At 39.7% G+C, this 24,368-nt stretch overlaps 1 protein-coding gene across 3 annotated transcripts; it reads right to left on the bottom strand.

Moving 5' to 3' along the window:
• Positions 1-538: 538 nt before the first annotated feature.
• On the bottom strand, positions 539-23,292 carry slc5a3b (solute carrier family 5 member 3b). 3 transcript variants are annotated; one of them, XR_015852781.1, is made up of 4 exons: positions 23,079-23,292; positions 10,901-11,014; positions 1,404-1,529; positions 539-1,211 (listed from the first exon to the last, which is right to left on the bottom strand). XR_015852781.1 is itself a non-coding variant. In XM_088353586.1 (3 exons), exon 3 carries the CDS (start codon positions 16,938-16,940, stop codon positions 14,853-14,855), a length of 2,088 nt encoding a protein of 695 aa, XP_088209712.1. In that variant the 5' UTR covers positions 16,941-16,953; positions 17,029-17,129; positions 23,079-23,292; the 3' UTR covers positions 13,370-14,852. The 3 variants fall into 3 exon arrangements, 2 of the variants coding, with proteins under 2 accessions (XP_088209712.1, XP_088209713.1); XM_088353586.1 differs by lacking the exons at positions 539-1,211; positions 1,404-1,529; positions 10,901-11,014 and adding exons at positions 13,370-16,953; positions 17,029-17,129; XM_088353587.1 differs by lacking the exons at positions 539-1,211; positions 1,404-1,529; positions 10,901-11,014 and adding exons at positions 13,370-16,953; positions 17,029-17,129 and having other exon boundaries at positions 23,084-23,292.
• Positions 23,293-24,368: the final 1,076 nt, after the last annotated feature.

The following is a 24,368-nucleotide window of genomic DNA, read 5'->3' as shown; positions in this document are numbered from 1 at the left end:
ATAATTATAATAGTTACAATAATCACATATTTTATACACTAATCTTCGCAATACCCATCCCTCAACGTCATAATGCGCATAATGTCCCTACGGCAACAGTGATAATAAAAATAAACACAATACTTATAATAACAGTTCTGATATAATAATAGCAACAATAACAACAAGTTAACCATAGTTTGAAATGCAGTATTTCCAATCTCCCTCATATCCCATTTTCTTCATCCCTATATTTCGCCAGTAATGCTTTTTTGTATTTAAATTTGAACACATGGATAGTTGGACATTGTTTGATCTCATTTTGCAAATTATTCCAAAGTCTGACTCCACACACAGACACACACATACTTTTCCTGGTGGTTCTCACCTTTGGGATTTTGAATTCACCACAGCCGCTCAAGTTATAATTTCCCTCTCTCCGAGTGAATCATTTTTGTATGTTTTCTGGCACTATGTTTTTGTTGACCTTAAATAACAGTTGTGAAGTGAAAATTTTTATTAAATCATCCAATTTTAATAATTTGGACTGCATGAATAAAATATTGGTATGATCCCGATATCCTACCCTGTGTTCTTATTGCACATTTTTGAAGGATAAAAAGGGGCTGTAGTGAACTTTTGTAATTATTGCCCCAGACTTCTGCACAATATGTTAAAGTGAATTACCTAAATGGGGGAAAATAAAGCAAAATCAACACTTTAACATTAACACTTGTGGCAACCCAGGGGATCTGGTAGGTTATACACTTGGGAAAACAAACAACCCAGGGACTGTTTTAAAGGGTTTGACAACAAGTCATTTATTCACTGCCAAAACGTTCAGGGGAAATGAGGGGTGAGGTCCAAAACTAACTTCTTCAAACGGAGATATGCATGCTGCGGCGTAGCCTTCGCTCAATAGTTGCACACTGGTCCTTTAGTTCCACCCTCCTGGGGAAGGAACATCTTAGGCATTTTGTTATCAAGTGTTCAAACGCTCCAGAAGTCGAGGGTTTGGCTCGTCTTTGATTCTTACAAAAGGATATTCCTCATCTCACTTCAAGAAGGATTTGGGCACTGGCTGTTTTCCAGAGAGTTGTGGAGAGAATAGCACACTCCTTTCATCAACCTGGTCATCTCTCCCCTTCTCGCTGGGAAACTCGCCTAGAGGAAGCTCACATAATGTCCACCATCTTGCTGATACGAGAACCCAAAAGCCTAAAAAAGCTGCGCTAAAAGAGAAATGAAAAATTGTGCATGTTGGTCACTTTGAGTCTCCATAGTTTGTATTCTTCCATGCGCTTTTTAGCAATAGTTTTCTGTTGCATGACATAAAACAGCGTCATATAGTGGTCAAATAATAAACATTGTTCCTCTAAATCCGCTATCAGAGCAAGCGTGGTGGACTTTTGCTTAGCACATACCCAAATGTTTGAGGTTCTGGTCTCAGATCTTCCCTTGTCAGGTGAGAAACCTTTATATTCTACCTAAAACAAGCCTCACCTAGAAGAAGCTGACATAAATGTCCGCCATCTTGCTGATATGGGTACCTGGAAAACCAAAAACTTTGTGAAACGCTGGGCAGAAAAAGAAAATTGGTGTGGTTTGGTCAATTTGAGACACCCTAGTTTGTTTATGCTTTTTAGCACTCATTTTAGATCTCACTACACAATACAGCGACATCTGGAAGTCAAATCATACAAACTGTCCCTTTAAATATCCCTTAAAATGTGAGTTGCATTAAAACACACCTTTACTGTGTACAGCCATCAACCTTTAGGAACCGCGTGGACCCCCAGGGAATCGGGAGCGGTTGCTTGGTAACCTATTAGCCACAAATACTTCTGTGCCTGATTAAATATTCATGTATGAGAACATAATCTGATTGAGGCGTTATTTGACATTTTAACCGCTGTATCGCTTTGGTTTTGTGCCACTGATTTTATCCCGACTCCAATGGAAGGATACGTCGAGAACAATAACGATGAAATAATCTTAATCATCAATCAATGAATCTATTTATAAACCTCTAAATCTCTAACGTGGCATGACAGGAAGCAGCGCTAGGGAATTTTGAACAGAAGATCACCACCCCTTGTTCCACTGAGTGGGCCTTGAGGCTAGGAAACGAGTCGCTTTGAGTTTACTCTGCTAGCCGATAACAATCGCCCCTATTTTTGCCTATTTACCACATTTGTTTTATCTTATATTTCTTTTTCAAGTCTATATTATGTGTTTATCCTGAGGTGCCATGTCTAATCTTGTTGTTTTTGGACAAAGGATTCAACTCAAATAATTAGTTGGCTAGCCTTTGGAAACACATGGTGTCTTGTTGAGACTACTATACTATTCGTTTTTCCTGTCTCGGCAGCAATATTAGCACGGCTCGCCAGTTTCATTCAGTTTTATTCGTAATTATATTGACGTTTTGGACCGCACACAATGTGCGGTCATTTTCATTTCCACCACCAGACCAGCTTAGTTTTTTGTTTCTGTTTCTTGTTGGGAAATTTTGACTAGCGCCCACTTGTTTGGTTGTTAATGTGTTCCCTGCATCTCCATTTCTGGTTTGGATCATTTTAGGTTTTGTTTTGTTTGGAGGTTTTGTTGTTTTGTGAATCATTGTTTGTACGTCCGTTTGTTATTAAATGCGTCCCTCTTTTGAGGACCCCTGCCTCAGTTCCTGCCTTCCTCACATGGGTCTACTCCCAAAAACACCAGGGAATATAGTCAGATTCAGTTTGGCTTGTGTTATTTATTTTATTTTGCTGAGATTCAAAAAAACAGAAATGATGAATTTATTTATAATGAATTACTTGAAATAGGTTTTTTGTTTGTTTTCAACGTGCCAAAGGTGTTTCAATGTATTTTACAATTGCATCGAATCAAAATGTATTTGTATAACAGTTTCGTACAACAAATTGCAGCTCAAAGTGCTGTATAAAAACATATGATGTGTGGATTATTCATCAATGTGTATGTCAATAAACAAACAATCAAAATTAAAATAGAACTTAGAAATATGATTTTTTTTTCAACCAGTGTGCCGCGGCACAGTAATCAATTGTCATACTTTTCCATGGGAATGTATTCAGACTGTGTGCCTGTGCGGTCTAGCACATTTGGATTTACTTTTACTAAAGACGTAACCGGGCCGACTTTTTCAATGAAAGAAATATGCCTTGGCTCAAAAAAGGTCGAGAATCAATGGAAATATGGTTCAGACAATCAAAACAAATCCCGAAAAAATTTAATCTAGGTCCAAGATGCAAAAGAGCCTCCGAAATGTCACAAAAGCAAAGGACACAATGTCGTCACTTTCAAGTTTGATTTTTTAAAAAATATGAAAGCTACACGTGACGCAATGTGTAGTCAAGTCAGATCAAGTCATGTTTATTTGTGTAGTCCTTAATCACAACAAGCCTCAAAGGGCTGTACAGATTACTATTACACAATCCCCTCATCTAAAACCTTAGTGAGGGCAAGGAAAAACTCAAAAACTTCAGCGTAGGGAAAATTAAGAAACCTTGAGGAGGACCGCAGACGAGGTAACCCATTTTCCAGGATGACCTGGCCGCAATGAATGTTGCATTAACAAACAATGAGATTAAAAAAAAAACTATAAAATATTCAAAGTAGAATATAAAGTAAGTAATTAAATGAAAAGGATGACCAGGTTGAAACAGATGTGGACAGATAATGTCAACATGAAATATAAGTCATTCATAAGCTATAGAATATAAGTGTGTTTAAGGCCTGGATTTAAACAGTTCCACTGAGGTTGCAGATCGAATCTCAGGAGAAAGAGCATTCCACAACACCAGGGCCCGAATGGAATACGCTCTCGCGTATTGTTCTATGTGAATGTAAACCAAAAAGTTTTTCCCCGGCGATTTAGGATCTCCGGCTCATCTCTGAAGAACGGGATGACACTGCAAAACAACGGTGACCAGCTAATGAGGGTGGTGTATCTGAGTCAGGTGAGGAGGGTTCTCCTTCTACTGGTATCCAGTGAAATCAGCACTATTTGTTTTATGGCCAGGCAGTATTTGGCTAAGACAAACCACAGGATGACCCAGTTGGATAAGGGATCTGTGATCTGTGTGAAACAATATCTACTCTGTTGTTATCAATAACAATAAAGTAAATGATGATTCTATTTAGTTTTTCCAAGTTGATACCTCCAGATTCCGAAGCCCAAATCAAGAAAGAAAGCGTGTGAAGTCATTTGCAGCACTGGTTACACAAGACGCTCGGTGTTATTGGGCCGGCCCTATGTGGGACAATGAACAAAGCCCGGCTGTGGATGCCAGTAGTTTTCCAGCAGCAAAATATCACTGGCTTTCCTCTTGAGAGGCAAACAGTCACGGAGAGAGGGAGGGCGGAGGTTGAAGCACGTAGGAGAGGTGCCGGCTGCTGTTGTGAATTCAGTCAAAACTAAAGTCCGTCAAAACAAGAGAAAATGCAGCATGCTGGAGTGCACGAACACCTCATCTTCCTGAACAATGTTTTATATATATATATATATATATATATATATATATATATATATATATATATATATATATATATATATACGTGTATGTATATACAGATAAGAAAATAAGTATTTGAACATCCTGCTATTTTGATATCTCTCCCACTTAAAAATCATGGAGGGGTCTGAAATTTTCACCATAGGTGCATGTCTACTGTGAGATAGAGATAAACTAAAAAGAAAAATTCAGAAATCACAATGCACGATTATTCATTTAATAATTTATTTGTGTTTTGTGTGATACAGCTGCAAATAAGTATTTGCACACCTGTCTATCATCTAGAATTCTGACCCAGAAAGACCTGTTAGTCCGTTCATTAGAAGTCCATCTGCACTCCATATATCATCCTGAATCAGATACACCGGTTTGAGGTTGTTAGCTGCATAAGGACACCTATCCACCCCATACAATCAGTAAGACTTTAACTTGTAACATGGAAAAGACCAAAGAGCTGTCCAAAGAAAGACACCAGAGACAAAATTGTACACCTCCACAAGGCTGTAAAGGACTATGGAGCAATTGCCGAGCAGCTTGGTGAAAAAAGGTCCACTGTTGGAGCAATCATTAGAAAATGGAAGAAGCTGAACATGACGATCAATCTTAATCGGAGTGAAGCCCCATGCAAGATATCCCCTCGTGGGGTCTCGGTGATTCTAAGAAAGGTGAGGACTACACGACAGGAGTTGGTCAATGACCTGAAAAGAGCGGGGACCACCCTTTTCCAAGGTTACTGTAGGTAATACACAAAGACATCATCGTTTGAAATCATGAATGGCACGAAAGGTTCCCCGGCTTGAACTAGCACATGTCAAGGCCTGTTTTAAGTTTGCATATGACCATTTGGATGATTCAGAGGAGTCATGAGAGAAAGTTTTGTGGTCAGATGAGACCAAAATACAACATTTTGGTCATAATTACACTAAGCGTGTTTGGAGGAAGATGAATGAAGAGTACAATCCGAAGAACACCTGCCCTACCTTGAAGCATGGGGGTGGCAGCATCATGCTTTGGGGGTGTTTTTCTGCACATGGGACAGGACGAGTTCACTGCATTAGAGAGAGGATGACTGGGGCCGTGTAATGTCAGATTTTGTGGAACAACCTCCTTCCCTCAGTCAGAGCATTGAAGATGAGTGTTTCAACAACCCGAAGCACACAGCCAGGAAAACCAAGGATTGGCTCCTTATGAAGCATATCAAGATTCTAGAAGTCTCCAGACCTGAACCCAATTGAAAATCTTTGGAGGCACCTCAAACTCCGTCTTTCTCAGCGACAGCCCAGAAACCTGACATATAGAGAAGATCTGATGGCTTGATCTGTGTGGAGGAGTGGAGCAAGATCCCTCCTGCAGTGTGTGCAAATCTGGTGAAAGACTACAGGACCTCTGTAATAGCAAACAGAAGTTACTGTACCAAATATTAACATTCATTTTCTCAGGTGTTCAAATACTTATTTGCATTACACAAATAAATCGTTAAAAATCATGCATGGTATCTAAGTGGGAGAAATAGAAAAATAGCAGTGTGTTCAAATACTTGTTTTCTTTACTGTATATATACATATATACGTATGTATGTATGTATGTATATACTGGACTGTCTCAGAAAATTAGAATATTGTGATAAAGTTCTTTATTTTCTGTAATGCAATTAAAAAAACAAAAATGTCATACATTTTGGATTCATTACACATCAACTGAACTATTTCAAGCCTTTTATTATTTGAATATTGCTGATTTTGGCTTACAGCTGAAAAAAACTCAAAAATCCTAACTCAAAATATTAGAATACTTCCTCAGACCAAGTAAAAAAAATAATTTTATAACAGCAAAACTAAATCAAACATTTGAAAATGTCCATTGATGCACTCAGTACTTGGTTGGGAATCCTTTTGCACGGATTACTGCATCAATCCGGCGTGGCATGGAGGCAATCAGCCTGTGGCATCGCTGAGGTGTTATTGATGCCCAGGATGCTTCGATAGCGGCCTTCAGCTCATTTGCATTTGTAGGTCTGGTGTCTTTCATCTTCTTCTTAACTATACCCCACAAATTCTCGATGGGGTTCAGGTCAGGGGAATTAGCGGGCCAATCAAGGACAGTGATGCCATGGTCAGTGCACCAGTTACTGGTGGTTTTGGCACTGTGGGCAGGTGCCAGATCATGCTGGAAAATGAAATACTCATCTCCATAGAGCTTTTCAGCAGATGAAAGCATGTAGTGCTCTAAAATCTCTTGGTACACAGTTGCATTTACTCTGGACTTGATGAAACACAGTGGACCAACACCAGCAGCTGACATGGCTCCCCAAACCATTGCTGACTGTGGGAACTTCACACTGGATTTCAAGCAACTTGGATTTTGCTCTTCTCCAGCCTTTCTCCAGACTCTGGCGCCTTGACTTCCAAATGAAATGCAAAACTTGCTTTCGTCTGAAAAGAGGACTTTGGACCACTCTGCAACTGTCCAGTGCTTCTTCTCCATAGCCCAAGTCAGACGCTTCTTCCGTTGTCTCGAGTTCAAAAGTAGCTTGACCATGGGAATACGGCTATTGTAGCCCATTTCCCGGACACGTCTGTGAACTGTGGCTTTTGATACCTGGACTCCAGCTTCAGCCCACTGTCTTTGAAGCTACCTCAAATTCTGGAAGCGGCTCTTCTTCACAATTTTGTTAAGGCTGCGGTCATCTCTCTTGGTTGTGCAGCGTTTCCGGCCACATTTTTCCCTTCCGACAGACTTTTTGTGGATATTCTTTGAAACTGCACTCTGTGAACAGCCTGCTCTTTGAGAAATTTCTTTTTGTGTCTTACCCTCCTGATGGAGGGTATCAATGATGGTTCTCTGGACAGCAGTCAGATCAGCAGTGATTTAGTTTACTGAACCAAGCTGAATGTTTTTAAGGCTCAGGAAACCCTCGCAAGGTGTTTCGAGTTAATTAGATGATTCAGGTGATTAGTTGAATAGCCTACTTGTATACTTTTTCATGATATTCTAATATTTTGAGATAGGATTTTTGAGTTTTCTTAAGCTGTAAGCCAAATTCAGCAATATTCAAATAATAAAAGGCTTGAAATAGTTCAGTTGATGTGTAATGAATCCAGAATGTATGACATTTTTGTTTTTTTAATTGCATTACAGAAAATAAAGAACTTTATCACAATATTCTAATTTTCTGAGACAGTCCAGTATATATATATATATATATATGTATGTATGTATATATATGTGTGTGTGTGTGTGTGTGTGTGTGTGTATGTAACCGCGGTGTACCTGTCCCACCAAAGATGCACATTCACGCTGGACTGGATGATGAGGTTTTTATTACAGTTGCTGCAAATGAATGAGTCACAACACGTGGTTAGCCTTCTCTGCTGGCTTCGATCTCTTTGATCATTGGCAGTTCGTTGTAGACTGCCCAAAACATATTAAAGAGATTTCTTTTCAGTTTACATAAAATACATTTTAGAATATCAACCATCACAATACATTTTTACATCCAGTTTAACAAGATACTTTTAACAAGAGATCGTATAGTGTTTTTTTAACATTTACAATGAATTCAACATATTTTCTTTAGTCTGAATTTTAACCAACATCATCCTTTTTATATATATGAGAAAACAGAAATAATAACAATAATGAGTATAAAACCGGGTATAATTTACCTGCAAATGAATGAGTCATAACATGTGGTTAGCCTTCTCTGCTGGCTTTGATCTCTTTGATCTATAAGAGGAATTAGCATTTTAGCACAAGATGCAATGTCCAGCAAAACTAACATAATAATAATAATAATAATAATAATTTCCTTTGTATTGTCATTCTTTGTAACAATGTACACAGAACGAAATGTCGATACACCTGACCCGTTGTAGCGAGTCGATGCAGCCGCAGCCAGAGGGCGCCGCCATTATACCAATTAGGTATGTCTCGGTCGAGGCGCGAACCAGCGACCTCCCAGTCTCAAAGCGGGCACACTACCATCTAGGCTACTGAGCTGGTAAATAAAAGGCGACAGAAACAAAACGAAAATAAATCCAAACAGCTTGACAACATCAATCACATTACTGTGCATGTTGAGAGATTTGTCAGCTGTGGTTTTAATGTTTGAAATTAACTTTTTTGCGGAGCACCAAAAGGTCGTGTCTTACCGTTGGCAGCTCGTTGTAGACTGCCAAAAAACCCCAACTTCCTGTCGCAAAGTCTAAAGCCAAACCAAACTTTACCACATACCAGCAGGTGGCACTGTTGGACTCATCATTGCAGGACACTTACACAAAAACTGTACAACATATTTCAGCAGGAATTTCAATAAAACAAAAGTTAATATTACACCCGTTACATATACTGGACTGTCTCAGAAAATTAGAATATTGTGATAAAGTTCTTTATTTTCTGAAATGCAATTAAAAAAACAAAAATGTCATACATTCTGGATTCATTACACATCAACTGAACTATTTCAAGCCTTTTATTATTTTAATATTGCTGAATTTGGCTTACAGCTTAAGAAAACTCAAAAATCCTATCTCAAAATATTAGAATATCATGAAAAAGTATACAAGTAGGCTATTCAACTAATCACCTGAATCATCTAATTAACTCGAAACACCTTGCGAGGTTTCCTGAGCCTTAAAAACACTCAGCTTGGTTCAGTAAACTAAATCACAAGTATGGGGAAGACTGCTGATCTGACTGCTGTCCAGAGGACCATCATTGATACCCTCCATCAGGAGGGTAAGACACAAAAAGAAATTTCTCAAAGAGCAGGCTGTTCACAGAGTGCAGTTTCAAAGCATATCCACAAAAAGTCTGTTGGAAGGGAAAAATGTGGCCGGAAACGCTGCACAACCAAGAGAGATGACCGCAGCCTTAACAAAATTGTGAAGAAGAGCCGCTTCCAGAATTTGGGGCAGCTTCAAAGACAGTGGGCTGAAGCTGGAGTCCAGGTATCAAAAGCCACAGTTCACAGACGTGTCCGGGAAATGAGCTACAATAGCCGTATTCCCATGGTCAAGCCACTTCTGAACTCAAGACAACGGAAGAAGCGTCTGACTTGGGCTATGGAGAAGAAGCACTGGACAATTGCAGAGTGGTCCAAAGTCCTCTTTTCAGATGAAAGCAAGTTTTGCATTTCATTTGGAAGTCAAGGCGCCAGAGTCTGGAGAAAGGCTGGAGAGGAGCAAAATCCAAGTTGCTTGAAATCCAGTGTGAAGTTCCCACAGTCAGCAATGGTTTGGGGAGCCATGTCAGCTGCTGGTGTTGGTCCACTGTGTTTCATCAAGTCCAGAGTAAATGCAACTGTGTACCAAGAGATTTTAGAGCACTACATGCTTCCATCTGCTGAAAAGCCCTATGGAGATGAGTATTTCATTTTCCAGCATGATCTGGCACCTGCCCACAGTGCCAAAACCACCAGTAACTGGTGCACTGACCATGGCATCACTGTCCTTGATTGGCCTGCTAATTCCCCTGACCTGAACCCCATCGAGAATTTGTGGGGTATAGTTAAGAAGAAGATGAAAGACACCAGACCTACAAATACAAATGAGCTGAAGGCCGCTATCGAAGCATCCTGGGCATCAATAACACCTCAGCAATGCCACAGGCTGATTGCCTCCATGCCACGCCGGATTGATGCAGTAATCCGTGCAAAAGGATTCCCAACCAAGTACTGAGTGCATCAATGGACATTTTCAAATGTTTGATTTAGTTTTGCTGTTATAAAATTATTTTTTTACTTGGTCTGAGGAAGTATTCTAATATTTTGAGATAGGATTTTTGAGTTTTTTTCAGCTGTAAGCCAAAATCAGCAATATTCAAATAATAAAAGGCTTGAAATAGTTCAGTTGATGTGTAATGAATCCAGAATGTATGACATTTTTTTTTTTAATTGCATTACAGAAAATAAAGAACTTTATCACAATATTCTAATTTTCTGAGACAGTCTAGTAAATATATACACAGGGTTGGGTAGGGTTACTTTAACTGGATTACTTTCAATTACTTTTGGATTACTCCAATACCAAATATGCTAATAAAAGACAAAAGAAACTAAATATGAATAAAATTACTACATTTTGTGCAGCCTTGGGGAGTAACGGAATACATGGAACGGCAAAAATGATGTTGGCAAGCTGTTTGGATTTATTTTCATTATGTTTCTGTCGCATTTTATGTTAGTTTTGCCGGAGAGCAAAGTGATCAAAGCCAGGAGAGAAAGCTTACCACGTGTTGTGAGTCTTAATTTTATTCATAATGTGGCAAAAGGTCAAATAGTTTCGCAAGCCACTGTATATGAGTCAACTTCTAAACGCCAAAAGCGATCATGTGATTTGCTTAAAATCTCAACTTCAGACCGAAAATAGCAAATGCATGGTACCAACCGTTAAATCGGAGAATTACATCATCTGTCATAAATGGAGCGAAGCCGTCAAGTTGTCTTTAGTCTTGGCTGGGTTCATAGTAATCAAGGGTGCAATCTGCCAATCCTCTTCTGCCTGGGACAAGATTAATAAAGCAACGCTAAGTATTTATATAATCCTGGTCAAAAGCAACCAATTCACAACAACATCTAAATATATCGTTATTTCCCTCTGGTGAATACCGTCTCATCTGATTCATATTAAAAACTGTTGGAGGATATCCACATTGGACTTCCCATGACTTCTTGGCGCTTTGTAAACCGCATGATCTGTGAAGTCGATTTTAAAGGAGTTTGTCTCCAGGATATTTAGGTCTTTATTCTTTGTACACTGTGACTCTTTTCTACTGAATGCAAACATTTACACATTTTTGGGGAAAAACATTTATAAGACATTATAATTTGTTTTGCATTGATTAGTGGAATGAGTTAAAGCAGAGGTGTCAAACTCATTTAAGTTTGGGGGCCACATGATGGAAAAAACCTTCTCGCAAGGTTGGATAAGTAGATAAAAGAGAAAGAGAGGCGAAAAAGAGAGTGACATAGAGAGAGATACAAAGAAAGGGAGGGAAGAAGAGAGAAAAAAAGAGACAGAAAGAAAGTGGGGGAGAGAAAGGGAAAATAAAATAATAGAGAAAAATAAAGCAAAAATGGAGAGAGAATAAAAAAGAGACCAAGGCAGCAAAAAAAGGGAGAAATAGAGAAATAGAGAGAGAGACAGAGAGAGGAAGAAATGGAGAGAGAAAGAAAAGGGACACACAAAAGAAAGATCAATCAAGAGATAGATATAGAGAATAGAAAGAGACAGAGCTGCAAAAGAACAGTGGGTGAGAGAGAAATGATGAAAGAATTGAGAGAGTGTAAGACAGGCAGAAAGAAAGGACCTAGAATATCTAATCAGAATATATATTTTCAATTTAATAAAAAAAATTCAATCTCATTTTAGTTTAAAACACTATGGAATATTTTGAGAATGAAATATACATTAGCTGAAAAAGAAATGTGCAAATATCCCATATTTATAAATAAACAAAGCAAAAAAATTATAACACGTCCGTCCATCCATCCATCCATTATCTGCTCCGCTTATGCTCAGTAGGGTCGCGGGGGTGCTGGAGCCCATCCCAGCAATCATCGGGCAGCAGGCAGGGGACACCCTGAACTGGTTGCCAGACAGTCGCAAGGAACACAGAGACGGACAACTCACTCATTCACACCTAGGGACAATCTGAACCGGCCAATTAACTTGAAATGCATGTTTTTGGAATGTGGGAGGGAACTAGAGTGCCCGGAGGAAACCCATGTAAGCACGAGGAGAACATGCAAACTCCACCGTGCTGCTCTTATACAACACGTAATTTGGATAAATACATAAAAGATTAATATATCAAGATTTTATTTGGGTGTTAGATGCTAAATGAGTCACATGCAATACTGTTATAAGTATGAAATATCATTTTCTTGTTTTTTAATTTTCCTTTGAGGGGTAAAATTATGTTTTGTTATTTTGATTTTCAATAAGTCTTCCCTGAAAGGAAAAAATAAGTAACATGGTGTTGTCACCCAAAAGCTTCGACTTCTGCTTATTCCTTTTAGGCACATGTTTACATATAATATTATTTTATTGTTGTTTTTTTGTGAAAATGTTTTGTTGTTCCCTAGTAGTAGATGCTGTTTTTGTGCTGTGCCTAAATAGTCAAGTCAAGTCATGTTTATTTGTATACCCATAATCACAAGGAGTCAGTAGCCTAGATGGTAAGGCGCCCGCTTTGAGACTGGGAGGTCGGTGGTTCGCGCCCCGGCCGAGTCATTCCTAAGACTTATAAAGTGGTCGGCAGCGCCCTCTGTTGGCTGCGGCTGCATCGGCTCGCTACAACGGGTCAGGTGCAATCGACATTTCGTTCTGTGTACATTGTTACACAGAATGACAATACAAGGAAATTATTATTATTATTAAAGGGCTGCACAGACCACAGATCATTGCAAACCATAGACTATTATTACACCATCCCCTGATCTAAACCTACATGAGGGTAAGGAAAAACTAAAAACCTCAACATGAGGAAAATTAAGAAACCTTGAGAAGGGGAATGGGGTATGAAGTAATCCCCCTTCCAGGATGACCAGGCTGCAATGGATGTTGCAATAACAAACAATACACAGCTATTGTCAACATGAAATATAACTCATAAACTATAGAATATAAGTGTGTTTTAAACTTAAATTTGAACAGTTCCACTGAGGTATCAGATCAAATCTCATGGGGAAGAGCATTCCAAAACCCCATGGCCTGAACGGAGAACGCTCTCGAACCTTCGGTTCTCTTCATGGCTCTTGGGATCACTAGTAGACCAGCAATTTCAGAGTGAAGGCTTATTTAACCTTAAATAAGTGTGATAACACTGACTTGATTAAAATAACCAATCTTGGATTTTGGTTTCCACAAAAAATATTTTATTTAAAATCTCTTCAAACAATTTCCATAAAAATAACAATGAATCTCTCTCCAAAATAAACATAAACACAGATCTTTAAAGCTTTCCCAGTGATCATCACCGAAACAGATTCACATCCCGACATCGACAAAACAATTGCGCTGTCTCAGTTAAATCTAACAGTTTTGAATTAGGAAACAAAATATCGAACGCAGCTACACAAACACTATTTTCTCGTGGTTGGTATCAAGAATCTGTGAAATTTGTTCTGGTAAATGCAATCCAACAGTCTTAGATTGCAGCTAACTGAAAATGCTACAGATACAACAAAGCAGAATTACCAAATGGATTTAATCACACAGCAAACAAGCTTGAGCGTGAAAACTTTGTGTGTGTCAGACTTGGATTTTCCAGTCTAGGAACTCACACTAAGACACATTTGGTCAAAAGTTGTACAAAAAAATTGCACTTACAACAACAAATAGCAGTGCAATGCGTACAAACAGTAGAAAGACTTGAGTATGGGCTTTGATGCACACACAAAAAACCCGAACGTTTAAATAAAATAAAACAGACGCCTTTTTTCAAAGTAACATGAGATATGCTTAATATAGAGATGGATACAGACGCAATAATTTTTGTTATGCTATAGTAGTGCAAAAATAACAACTATATTTTATTTGATGCGTGGAAACCCCAACATCAAAACACAACAGACCATTAACACCATGAAACAAGTACCATTAAACAATCAATCGAATTTGTGCTTCTTTCCATTTCAGAACTATACACCAGTGGAAAGGCAACATTTTACACGATTAGATGAATCAAGATAGTCACAACGGTCCCAGATTATAGAAAAGTGGCTTGGTTACATTTTTGTTTGATATGCTATCTTTAATGTTCCAGGAGAAAAAAAAATTGGCAGACACCTCTGAATCAAAGTCTAATCAAAGTCTAATCAAAGTAGAACTTTTTGTGGTCAGCAATCTTAAATAAACTCTTACCACAAAACACATGAGTGCTGCAGTAGCACTCATGCTTACAGTCCCATCCAACGATAGAGAAACAATGAATCACAGAATTTGTCAAAACACAAAAAATGAGATAAGTGCAAAAGTCAAAAAAGGCCAATATTCAAATTAAGAAGGAGTAAAATCATATTCAATATCCAACAAGATATTCAGAGTGCAGGTTTACAACAAGAGCTGTACAAAATGGAGAGGCAAGTGCCTGATAAACTTCTAAAGTCTTGAAGATGAAAACACATTTGGTTGGTGGGGAAGCTTCCATCATTCCAAAAAAATGATTAGAATAAGCTTAGATCCCTGTTAGAGAGCTACAAAAGACAACTGTAAATATTACAGACAGATTCTCACAGTTTTACAAATTCTTATGTTTGTAACAGGCCCGACATCCAGCAGGGCAGAAGCCTTAACCCCCAAACCAATCAATCTGTACTTCTTAGCTGATTGTCGACTACAGCGAGAAAATAACAAACATGAAGATGCCCACGATGCAAACAAAAAGCAAACTGAGGTTGAGGAGAATTTTGACGCGCGGGGGCTCGTGAAGCATCTCAGCAACCACCCTAGCATTTTCCTGGGCCGATTTGGGCTGCGCGTTCTGCGAAGGCTCCTTGAAGCCACAAAAACAGTCCAGCGCCCGGATGAAGCGGCCCGGCTCGTGGCGGTCCCCATCGTCCAGCTTGCCAAACCTGTCCGCAGGGGTGGAGGCGGGGGAGGGTTCGGTACTGGGCGTGGCAGGGTCATGGTCAGTGGACGGGACCAGAAGTTTGATGTCGGCCCCGTCCAGGCACCGCTCCTTTTTGACGTCTGTCGGCAGACCTTTGCCGTTACAGTGGTTTTTCTCTGATAGTTGGTCCATTTCCTCGCTGTCAGGCAGTTTTTCCACAAAGCGGAGACCCCACACTGTGGTCGTGCGGATCTGATCCTCACTGGGAGGGGACGTGAGAAGGCTTACCACCACGGTTACGAAGCCCGAGATCCAAAACAGCCCGGCCGCCACATACATGTAGTGGACCTGACTGACAATAGCAGGTCGAGTGTCTGGTTGGTCGCAGCGCGGCTGGCGGTAGTTGAAAGCCAGGACCAGTCTGACGGTTCCAAGGGTAAACCCTGTCATGCCTCCCCAGAAGGCCCCTTTCTCATTACACCTCTTCCAGAACACACCAAGGAGGAAGAGAGCGGCAATGGGCGGGGTAAGATACCCGGCAACCTCTTGGATATAAAGGTAGGTCTGCCCACCCTGCATCTCAATGATGACGGGAACCCAAGCGATGCTGATAGCTACCATAAACACCACAAAGAGACGGCCCACGATGAGCAGTTCGCGCTGGGACGCTGTCTTGCGAGCAGTCTTGTAGATGTCCAGTGTGAAAATGGTGCTGGCACTGTTGAAGATAGAGTCCAGGTCACTCATCAAGGCAGCGATCATAACCGCCATCATTAGGCCACGGAGTCCAACGGGCATCACGGCCATGACCAGACGCGGGTAGGCAATGTTGGAGCAACCCGCCTGGGATCCACACACAGCCATGCAGTGCTCAGGGCCAATGCAGGCGATCTCGTCTGTAAACAAGATGCGGGAGATCATGCCCGGTATTACGATGACAAACATGGGGAGGATCTTGAGGATGCCCGCCATGAGTGTTGAGCCCTTAGCGTGAGCGATGTTCTTTGCCGCCAGCACCCTCTGAACTATGACCTGATCAGCACACCAGTACCAAATGGAAGCAGTGGTTTGGCCCAGGATGAACCCTGGCCACGGAATGTCCTCATCCAAAGGGCCGTGGAGGAGGCGAAGCGAGTCGGGCTTGGGGTGGATACGACAATTGGGGTGATAGGTGTAGTTCCCTGAGGCCAGGATAGCGGTCACATTGGGAACAGCTTGCATATACTTAGTTCTGACACCTTCAAAACCGCCCACTTTTACAAGGCTGATGATGGTCAATGTTAGTGCTCCACCAATCATCAGCACAGCCTGGAGGGCGTCTGTATACAGGACGGCCACCAGCCCGCCGCTGACGGTGAGAAGCGCGGTCATGCTAATAAGAAGCACGATGGACAGGTAAAGATTCCATCCGATGGACTCCTGGATGAAGAGAGCGCCGGCGTACAAGTCCACAGACAGCTTGGTGAAAATATAGAGGAGGATTGACAGGGAAGCAAAGTAGACCTTTAACCGAGTTCCCCCGTAGCGTTTAGACAGGTACTCGGGCATGGTAAACACTCCCGAGTGGATGTACACGGGGATGAACACCCAGCCCAGAAGCTGCAGAAGCAGAAGGGCGTTGAATTCCCATGCGCCCACAGCAAATCCGCTCGCCGCTCCCGACCCGGCTAATCCAATGAAGTGCTCGCTGCCGATATTGCTCACAAAGAGGGAGGCGCCGATCACTATCCACGTCATGGAGCGTCCGGCCAGGAAGTAACCGCTCACCGTGCTGCGATTTGCTTTCCACATGGCCAAAAACCCGATGACGAGCACCAGGACGAAGTAGAGCACCACCACAGCGATATCGGGACCTTCCATTGTGGGACCCATTTTTGCAGCTTGTCTGGGAAAATAATGGAAATGGTGTCAGTCAGCTTCTTTTTGATGTCAGGCTGGAAGCTAGTGTCCCGGGTCAGACCAATGAGACTGATCTTCAGATGGTGTGGTCCACCATAACTCCCGTCGTTATATTTTTAAATGATGGAGCTGTGGTCTATTGTTTCGGAAATAGTTTTGTCCCTGCAAAACAGAAAAAGATACTTTATTTTATTCACGCAAAACAAATAGTTTACAATACAAAAAGACCGTTTCTAAAATCAAGCTTTCTAAAACTTGTTGATGTAGTAAAATTTCTGTATTAATATACAAAGCAAGTACAGTGTTAGTGTCATTCAACGTTCGATATGTTTTAACAAACTTTAGGAGCCATTGTACTACTCGAAGAAGTTTAAATTTATCTAATGATTGAGATAATGACATTGCAAAGATGCTTTCTATCGCCAACAAAGTTGGACTTCTGTATCCACTAACCTGCTCAGAAGCCACATGCTGGTCTTTGTCACTCCCTAGTGGCTCCCTGGCACTTTTTTTAAGAAAATTTTTGATTTCTGTAGGACTGAAGCGTAGGTAAATGCAGTTTTCCGTAATGTCTAAATAATAGCGGCAAAGTATCAAAGAAAGTGAAGTGCATCGGGTCCTAAATTCATAAATTTGTGCAATGAAACAGTAAAGTTACTTTTAAAATTATAATTTGACAGTGCAAAGGTTATTAGCAAACAAAACCATATATAAAGTACAGTACAGGTATTTGTTAAACAAATACTTGAGCCTGTAAATTGGGTTTGTTCTTGAGTAATAAATAAATAAATGTGCAGATTTTCAAGTTTCGTAGGAGGTTCTGACCCTCATTGAACACATAAATTTAATTGCTGACTTACATATGTGTAACAATAATATCTAATTTAATTTACAAGACAAAAGGTGAAAAAGGGTCCATTGATAGCAGGTAAGGTTTTAAAGACCACAACTAAAAGCCCACTGTGACTGAAATTTAATATTATTTTGAGAAAAAACATTGAGGTGAATTATTGACTACTGTCAAAGCAACTTTTTTCTGATTGATGTGTGTATGTGCATGTCTTCTTGTGTTTTGACAGTTTCCTTTGCCATGTTCATAATTGAGGCTTAGTTTTACGAGAATTACTAAAAAATATATATTGTTCCATTTATCCATCTATTATCTGCCCCGCTTATCCTCAGTAGGGTCACGAGGGTGCTGGAGCCCATCCCAGCTATCTTCGGGCAGTGGGCAGGGGTCACCCTGAACTGGTTGCCAGCCAGTTGCAGGGCACACAGAGACAGACAACTCACTCGCTCATTCACACCTAGGGACAATCTGAACCGGCCAATTAACCTAAAATGCATATTTTTGGAATGTGGGAGGAAACTGGAGTGCCCGGAAGAAACCCACGCAAGCACAGGGAGAACGTGCAAACTCCACACAGGATGGGTCGATCTTAAGACCTCAGAACTGTGCCGCACACGTGCCAACCACAGCACCGCCGTGCTGCTCTTGTTCCATTTATGAATCTTGAAAACAGTTTAGCTTACTCAAGTTAACTCATTCAGTGCCACAGTGTATACTGTAAATAAGTTTTTAGAAGCATTGTCCCTGAGTGCTAAGACGTAAAGATATTCTAAATGGTTTGGCACAGCTTATCAGTAAATATCAAGCCACCGGGAATGATTTCAGTATAATATATCACCATTAGATGGCAGGTGTGGCTTTGATCAGATCTTTGTACGCACATCAAGGAAGCCCCCACTCTTTGCCTTGTGTGTTGGTGGCCCCATATGACCAGCATGGGGCAAAGCAGTTAGGGCAGAGAGGGATGACGGTTGGTGCATCGCCATCGTAACTGAAATTGTGCGATAACGTCACCGGAAACATCGAGCGCTGAAAGTTTTTGCAAAGATAATGCATAGGTTCTGTGTTTTTGCAATAAAATTTTATTTTGCAACCTAAGTGCCTTTGTGTTTAATGAAAACATTGCTTAGACATTGGAAGTATCACAAAATGCAAAGAAAAAAACAGCTCAACAGTCAAAGATCTGCCTGAAAGGCATCTTTTCACAAAAAGCCGTGTGCTTAAGAAACTTAGCAATGTTCAACTGTTGATTACTAAACAATGGTAGAAGATAGAAACATGTTTTTATGAAAGATGAGGTTTCAAGCTTTTTCTGATATGTCCCATGCTTATATACAACAGCTACAAAAGAAAATGTTATGTAGTAGGCCTTCAAAAAGAGTCAAAATGGCAAAGATTGAATCTTCCCATTTGAGAGAAACTTCTGGCAATAAATGAGTTAATACAGTTTCTAACCCAACAAAATCAGACCACCTTCGATTCAGCTGAGTGATCAGTTCATATGGCCTTTATCTTTTAGCGACAGGATGCATAACGTCAAGTGTATCCGACCACTAACTCCGGGGGAAGAGCGATGAAACTGGAAACGGGCCAGGTATTATTGTTTTTCTCTTGTAATAAGAAACCAAAACCAGTCCACACAAAGCTGACAGAGGTCAATTAACTAAGCCTGGAGGATTAGAACTAGCACTACAACAATCCATATGCCCACACTTTATTCTCTAATGGAGATTCAACTCTCTGGCGGCTGGCTACCTGCATAATAAAGCTGAGGCGTGCAGAAAGCGTTGCAAAGGTTGCAAGGCAACTGGAATGGAACAATGTTCCTTAAATTCACTCTCCAAAGCAACCATCTGACTTAGTAATGTGACTAAAGGTCACTTGTTGGACAGTAAGAGGGTTTCTCTAACTTTTGAAGTTAGTTCTCAACACAGATTTCGGAAACGTTTCCATGGCCAAATTCAAGCACTTTTTAAGGACTTTTAAAGCCAATTTCTAAAATCCTCAAGTGCATTTAAAGAAAAAAATCATGGATTTTGCACAGCCACAAATTTATCTGTGATTTGCCCGGGCATTTTTTTATCTTGCAATTGCATTTATCAAGACATACGATTTTAAGATCTTGAGTAAATCGCGAATATATTTATGAATCTGAACAAAATGTGTGTTAATATTTTGAAATTAAATCCGTTCCCCTGAAGAAGTAAGATAAAATGACTGTAATATGTAGCTTACATTTTCAGTTGCAACAATTTACTATGTATATATTTATTATTGGCCACCTTAATTTTTTGCGTGGCCTATAATAAATCCCCATACATGATTTTCTGTAATCCTTGCACGTATACACATTTCATAGATCCCTGATAATCAGTAGCATGCACAAGTCCTTTTGGGCGCAACCCATAAAGGGGCGATGACCCTTCACAGGATAATGCCATACAAACTAATGGCAGCTGCCGTTAATCACGCGGGAAGAAGAAATGCAATGCCAAAGTAAACCCAGCAGTGTCGGGGTTATTTTTAAGCAGTTTTGTTGTGAAACTTGGAAAAGAAATTCAAGCATTTACAAGGACTTCACCCAAAATTCAAGCACTTTTCATTCTTTGAAAACACAACGGTAAATTTCAACGATTTTCTGGCACCCGTACGAACCCTGTCAACAGAACACTTGTGTATTTTTTCTTATTCTGAGTGGTTGTTTGAAGTATTAAAGAATGGAACTATTTTGGTTGTTTATTCACGGAAACAATAAGGGTTGGCGGATGGATCATAGTATCTATAACAGAGGTCTCAAACTTAATTTAAAAAATAATAATAAAAAATACATGAACTGTAATATAAACATGCATACATTAAAATACTTTATGCATTATGTTCTGAATTCCGATTGGCTAAACACATGAAGAAGCCTTCTATTATGACAATGATAAAACAAATCATGCCCAGCTCTCAGACCATAATTCCCACAAAGTCAGGTTAGTGTTACATCTAATGGAAAGAAGTACGACTTAATTTTCTTCAAAGCACAATATTGTCCAATATTGATAAGCTAAATATAAGAAAAGTTCATTTTGTGAACTTAGGTCATTTCAAATTGCTCTTTTTGTGTAATTTATTCAGAGTTTGTAGAAAATACCTGCTATAGGAGAAATTAATTTTTACACTCATAGTGCTGTGTGGATTGTTTGGGTTCCGTGGTTTTTCTGTGAAAAGTACAGATTTTTGGGTTTTTTTGAAATATAGAAGTATTTTCACTTTTTCATTTGATGTCTGTGCATGTTCTTTGTTAAAAATAGCTGGAGCTATAGAAGAACTGGATTCCCTTAACAATGCAGCTCATTGGTCATTAACGGGGAATATTATTAATTGAAATGGTTTCGGTCGAGCTGACCATTTTAAGAAAAATGTTAGTGTATTCTACGAAATCTGGTTCAAACTGCTCAATCCTTTCATCAAACACATTTCAGAAGCTGAAATTTGACTTGATTTGGGTCGCGTCTTCTAATTAGGGTGGTATAGTGGGTCCTGAAGTCAGGCCAGCAAAAATAAGTAGTGTTGGTGAGTTCATGTATTTTTTTTTAATGAGTATTCGTCTTTAAACCCTAATGGCAAACGTTTTTGGTGACACAATGCATGTCAGTGTGCATTATTTGTATGTGAACTTTAGACCTATCCAAACACTTATACTTCTTCACTTATTTCTCCCAAACAACAAAGCCAAACAATCACAAACTAAAAAAATACAACTACTATCTATCTATCTATCTATCTATCTATTACAAAAATACTACTTTGGAAATACTACAAAAATGCTACTGAAACACATCAAAAAGTATTCTACAGAAATACAACCAATAGTACCACTATTGAAATGCTACAAAAATACTACTAAAATACACAAATAATACTACTATTGAAACACTTTGGACATCCTATAAAATTGCTACAAAAATACTATTGCAATACTACAAAAACATTTCTGTAATAATGCTATAATACGAAAATACTACTTCAGAAATATTACAAAATATAAATAAAATACAACTACAGTCAAACTACAGAAAAGGCTGCAAAAATACTATTGTAATAATGTAAAAATATTACAGTAATACTATAATACAAGTTTACAATTAGTCATGTTCAAGTTTATTTCTATAGCCCTTAAGCACAAGGAGTCTCAAAGGGCTGCATAGACCACGGATTATTAAAACTGCAGACTATTATTTCACCATCCCCCATCTAAAACTACAAAAGTACTACATAGATACTCTAGTAATGATATATAAATACTATGGTAATAATACATAAATACTATAGTAATACTACATAAATACTACAGTAATACTGCAAAAATACTCTTGTAATCCTAAAAATTACTGCAGCAGAAACACTTCTAAAATACAACAACAGTAATACTACAGAAATACTACAACATACTGCAGAAAAACTACAAAAGCATAGAATTATCGCCATCTAATGTTAAAGAAATGAAATGACCCACAGATACTATTTAACTTTTATTGCATTATTTTGCTTTTGTAAAGGCCCGCGACCCAATTTTGGGTCCACCAGTTGAGAAACCCAGGTCTAACGTATAAAAAAGGCAGTGTTGGTGAGTTGATGTTTTATTTCTTATTTAAATGAATATGTTTTATGAATGAATGAAGTTTTAACAACCAGGAGGTCAATAACACACATTGTCCCTTTAAGAGTGACAGTGGGGGGGGGGGGTGTTGGTATAGTTCGTCGGACAAACCAGCTCTGTTTGGCAAGTATTTTTACAATAATATCTCAAAAAAGTTCGAGTCATTTGAAAAGCAGCAGTCAGCCAAACTGTGAAAACAAAGGGCTTCTCTTTTTGTCAAATATCAGATCTGTGTTTCACAAGCGACTTAATTCGTTGGCCCCCAAGGGTTGTCACACTGTGGAGTGGAAGGTGAGAAATTTCTAGAACAATCACTTGCTTTGCCTTTCCTGCTGCGTATCTAACAAGCCTTCAGAAAATGTAGATTTAGACACGTTTTTAAACTCATATGTTTTTCATCCAAAAATGGAGTTTAGTCAAGCCTCAAATTTCGGACGTTTACAAGGACATATGAAGGCAGCTCGAAACAGGATATGACATATTTACAATACGAGTGAAAATACACATTTCTACACACGTCCTTGAAATAGCTAACAAATACGCATGTTTATCAATAAAACTGTTTTTCAGGTTGATAAAGGTTTTTGGGTTTTTTTTTAAACAAGAAATTCACCTTACAAGCTTGCGTCGGGATGCCGCCGGTAACACCCCCCGGGTGGAGGTGAGGAGGATGCAAGAGAAAGAAGATGTGGAGGAGAATAGCAAGTAATATCGTCTTTTGGGGCCGTTAGGAAGAAAAACAAGATGCCACAACGTCGCTTTGGGGGTGATCTGCTTTCTGAATGACGGGCTTGTCTCGCACAAGTCCGAGTTTCCTCGCTGATTCCCCTCCTTATAGCGAGTGGACGTATTTCTAAAGCCACGCCCCACACGTGTGGCTCACCCGTGACGCGCAAGGCTCTTAAAACAACAAACGCACCCCCCAAAAATCATAAGAAGATGTTTGAGAAATGAAGACTAGAAAATGCAATTATATCAGTGTTTTGGCCAATTCTGGAAAGAGTAGATTTCATTTTCAGTTCCCCTCAAAGACACACCCTCTGAACGCAACATCTCTTATCTTTATTTTTCCCATTCAACAGCAGGTCAGCACAAATAGTTGGGAAATTAGAATCATATTAAATCAGTGTAAAAGAAAATGGCACCCCTTTTGTCTGTTGTGAGACATTTCGTAAGAAAGTCAGTGAGACATTTCGTAAGAATAATTTGCCTCTGATCGAAGGGGGTAATTTTTGGCATGGACAGAGGGGACATCTATCCCTCCATCCATTTCTGCACTGCTTATCCTCAGTAGGGTCGCAGAGGAGGGAGTGGGGGGGGACTGGAACTCATCCGTAGTGATGTGCCTCTCGAATCCCTAAACATTATTTTCCCTCCTTATTTTGCATTTTCACTTGTTGCATAAGCACCAAAATAGACAAAGCAACACAAAACAATTCATGTTAAACACTCTTCAAAGATATATGATTTGTATTCAGAGCATGATTTACAGCACACCATTTTATTGCAAGCACCAAGCATGTTAAATATTTTTTGTGGGACATTTCGTAACAAAAATTTGGCTTTGATCTTAGGGCGTTATTTTAGCATGGACGGAGGGGATGTCCACCCATCAACCCATTTTCTGCCCCGCTTATCAGCACTACGTGTGTGTGAAGCATTTCCCTGTAGGGCTTCCCTGCTTTATTTTGCCATCACTACCCATCCCAGCTAACCAGTCATGGAGACATACAACCATTAACACACTCATTCATTACTTACAAGCAATATTGAGTCAACCATGTGTGTCTTTGGTATGTGGAAGGAAACACAAATATGATGGGGAGAATATGCAAACGGCACACAGGGAAGCCGGTAGCTGGACTTGAACCCGGGACCTCTGAACTGTGGGTCTGATGTGCTA

Source organism: Urocampus carinirostris, chromosome 14 (assembly GCF_059441175.1).
Source record: "Urocampus carinirostris isolate Australia breed hairy pipefish chromosome 14, RoL_Ucar_1.0, whole genome shotgun sequence".
NCBI lineage: Eukaryota > Metazoa > Chordata > Actinopteri > Syngnathiformes > Syngnathidae > Urocampus > Urocampus carinirostris.
This window is presented reverse-complemented; position numbering and strand designations above follow the sequence as displayed.

Coding starts and splice junctions, on each gene's coding strand:
- slc5a3b (XM_088353586.1), bottom strand. CDS start 16,940: ATGGGTCCCACAATGGAAGGTCCCGATATCGCTGTGGTGGTGCTCTAC.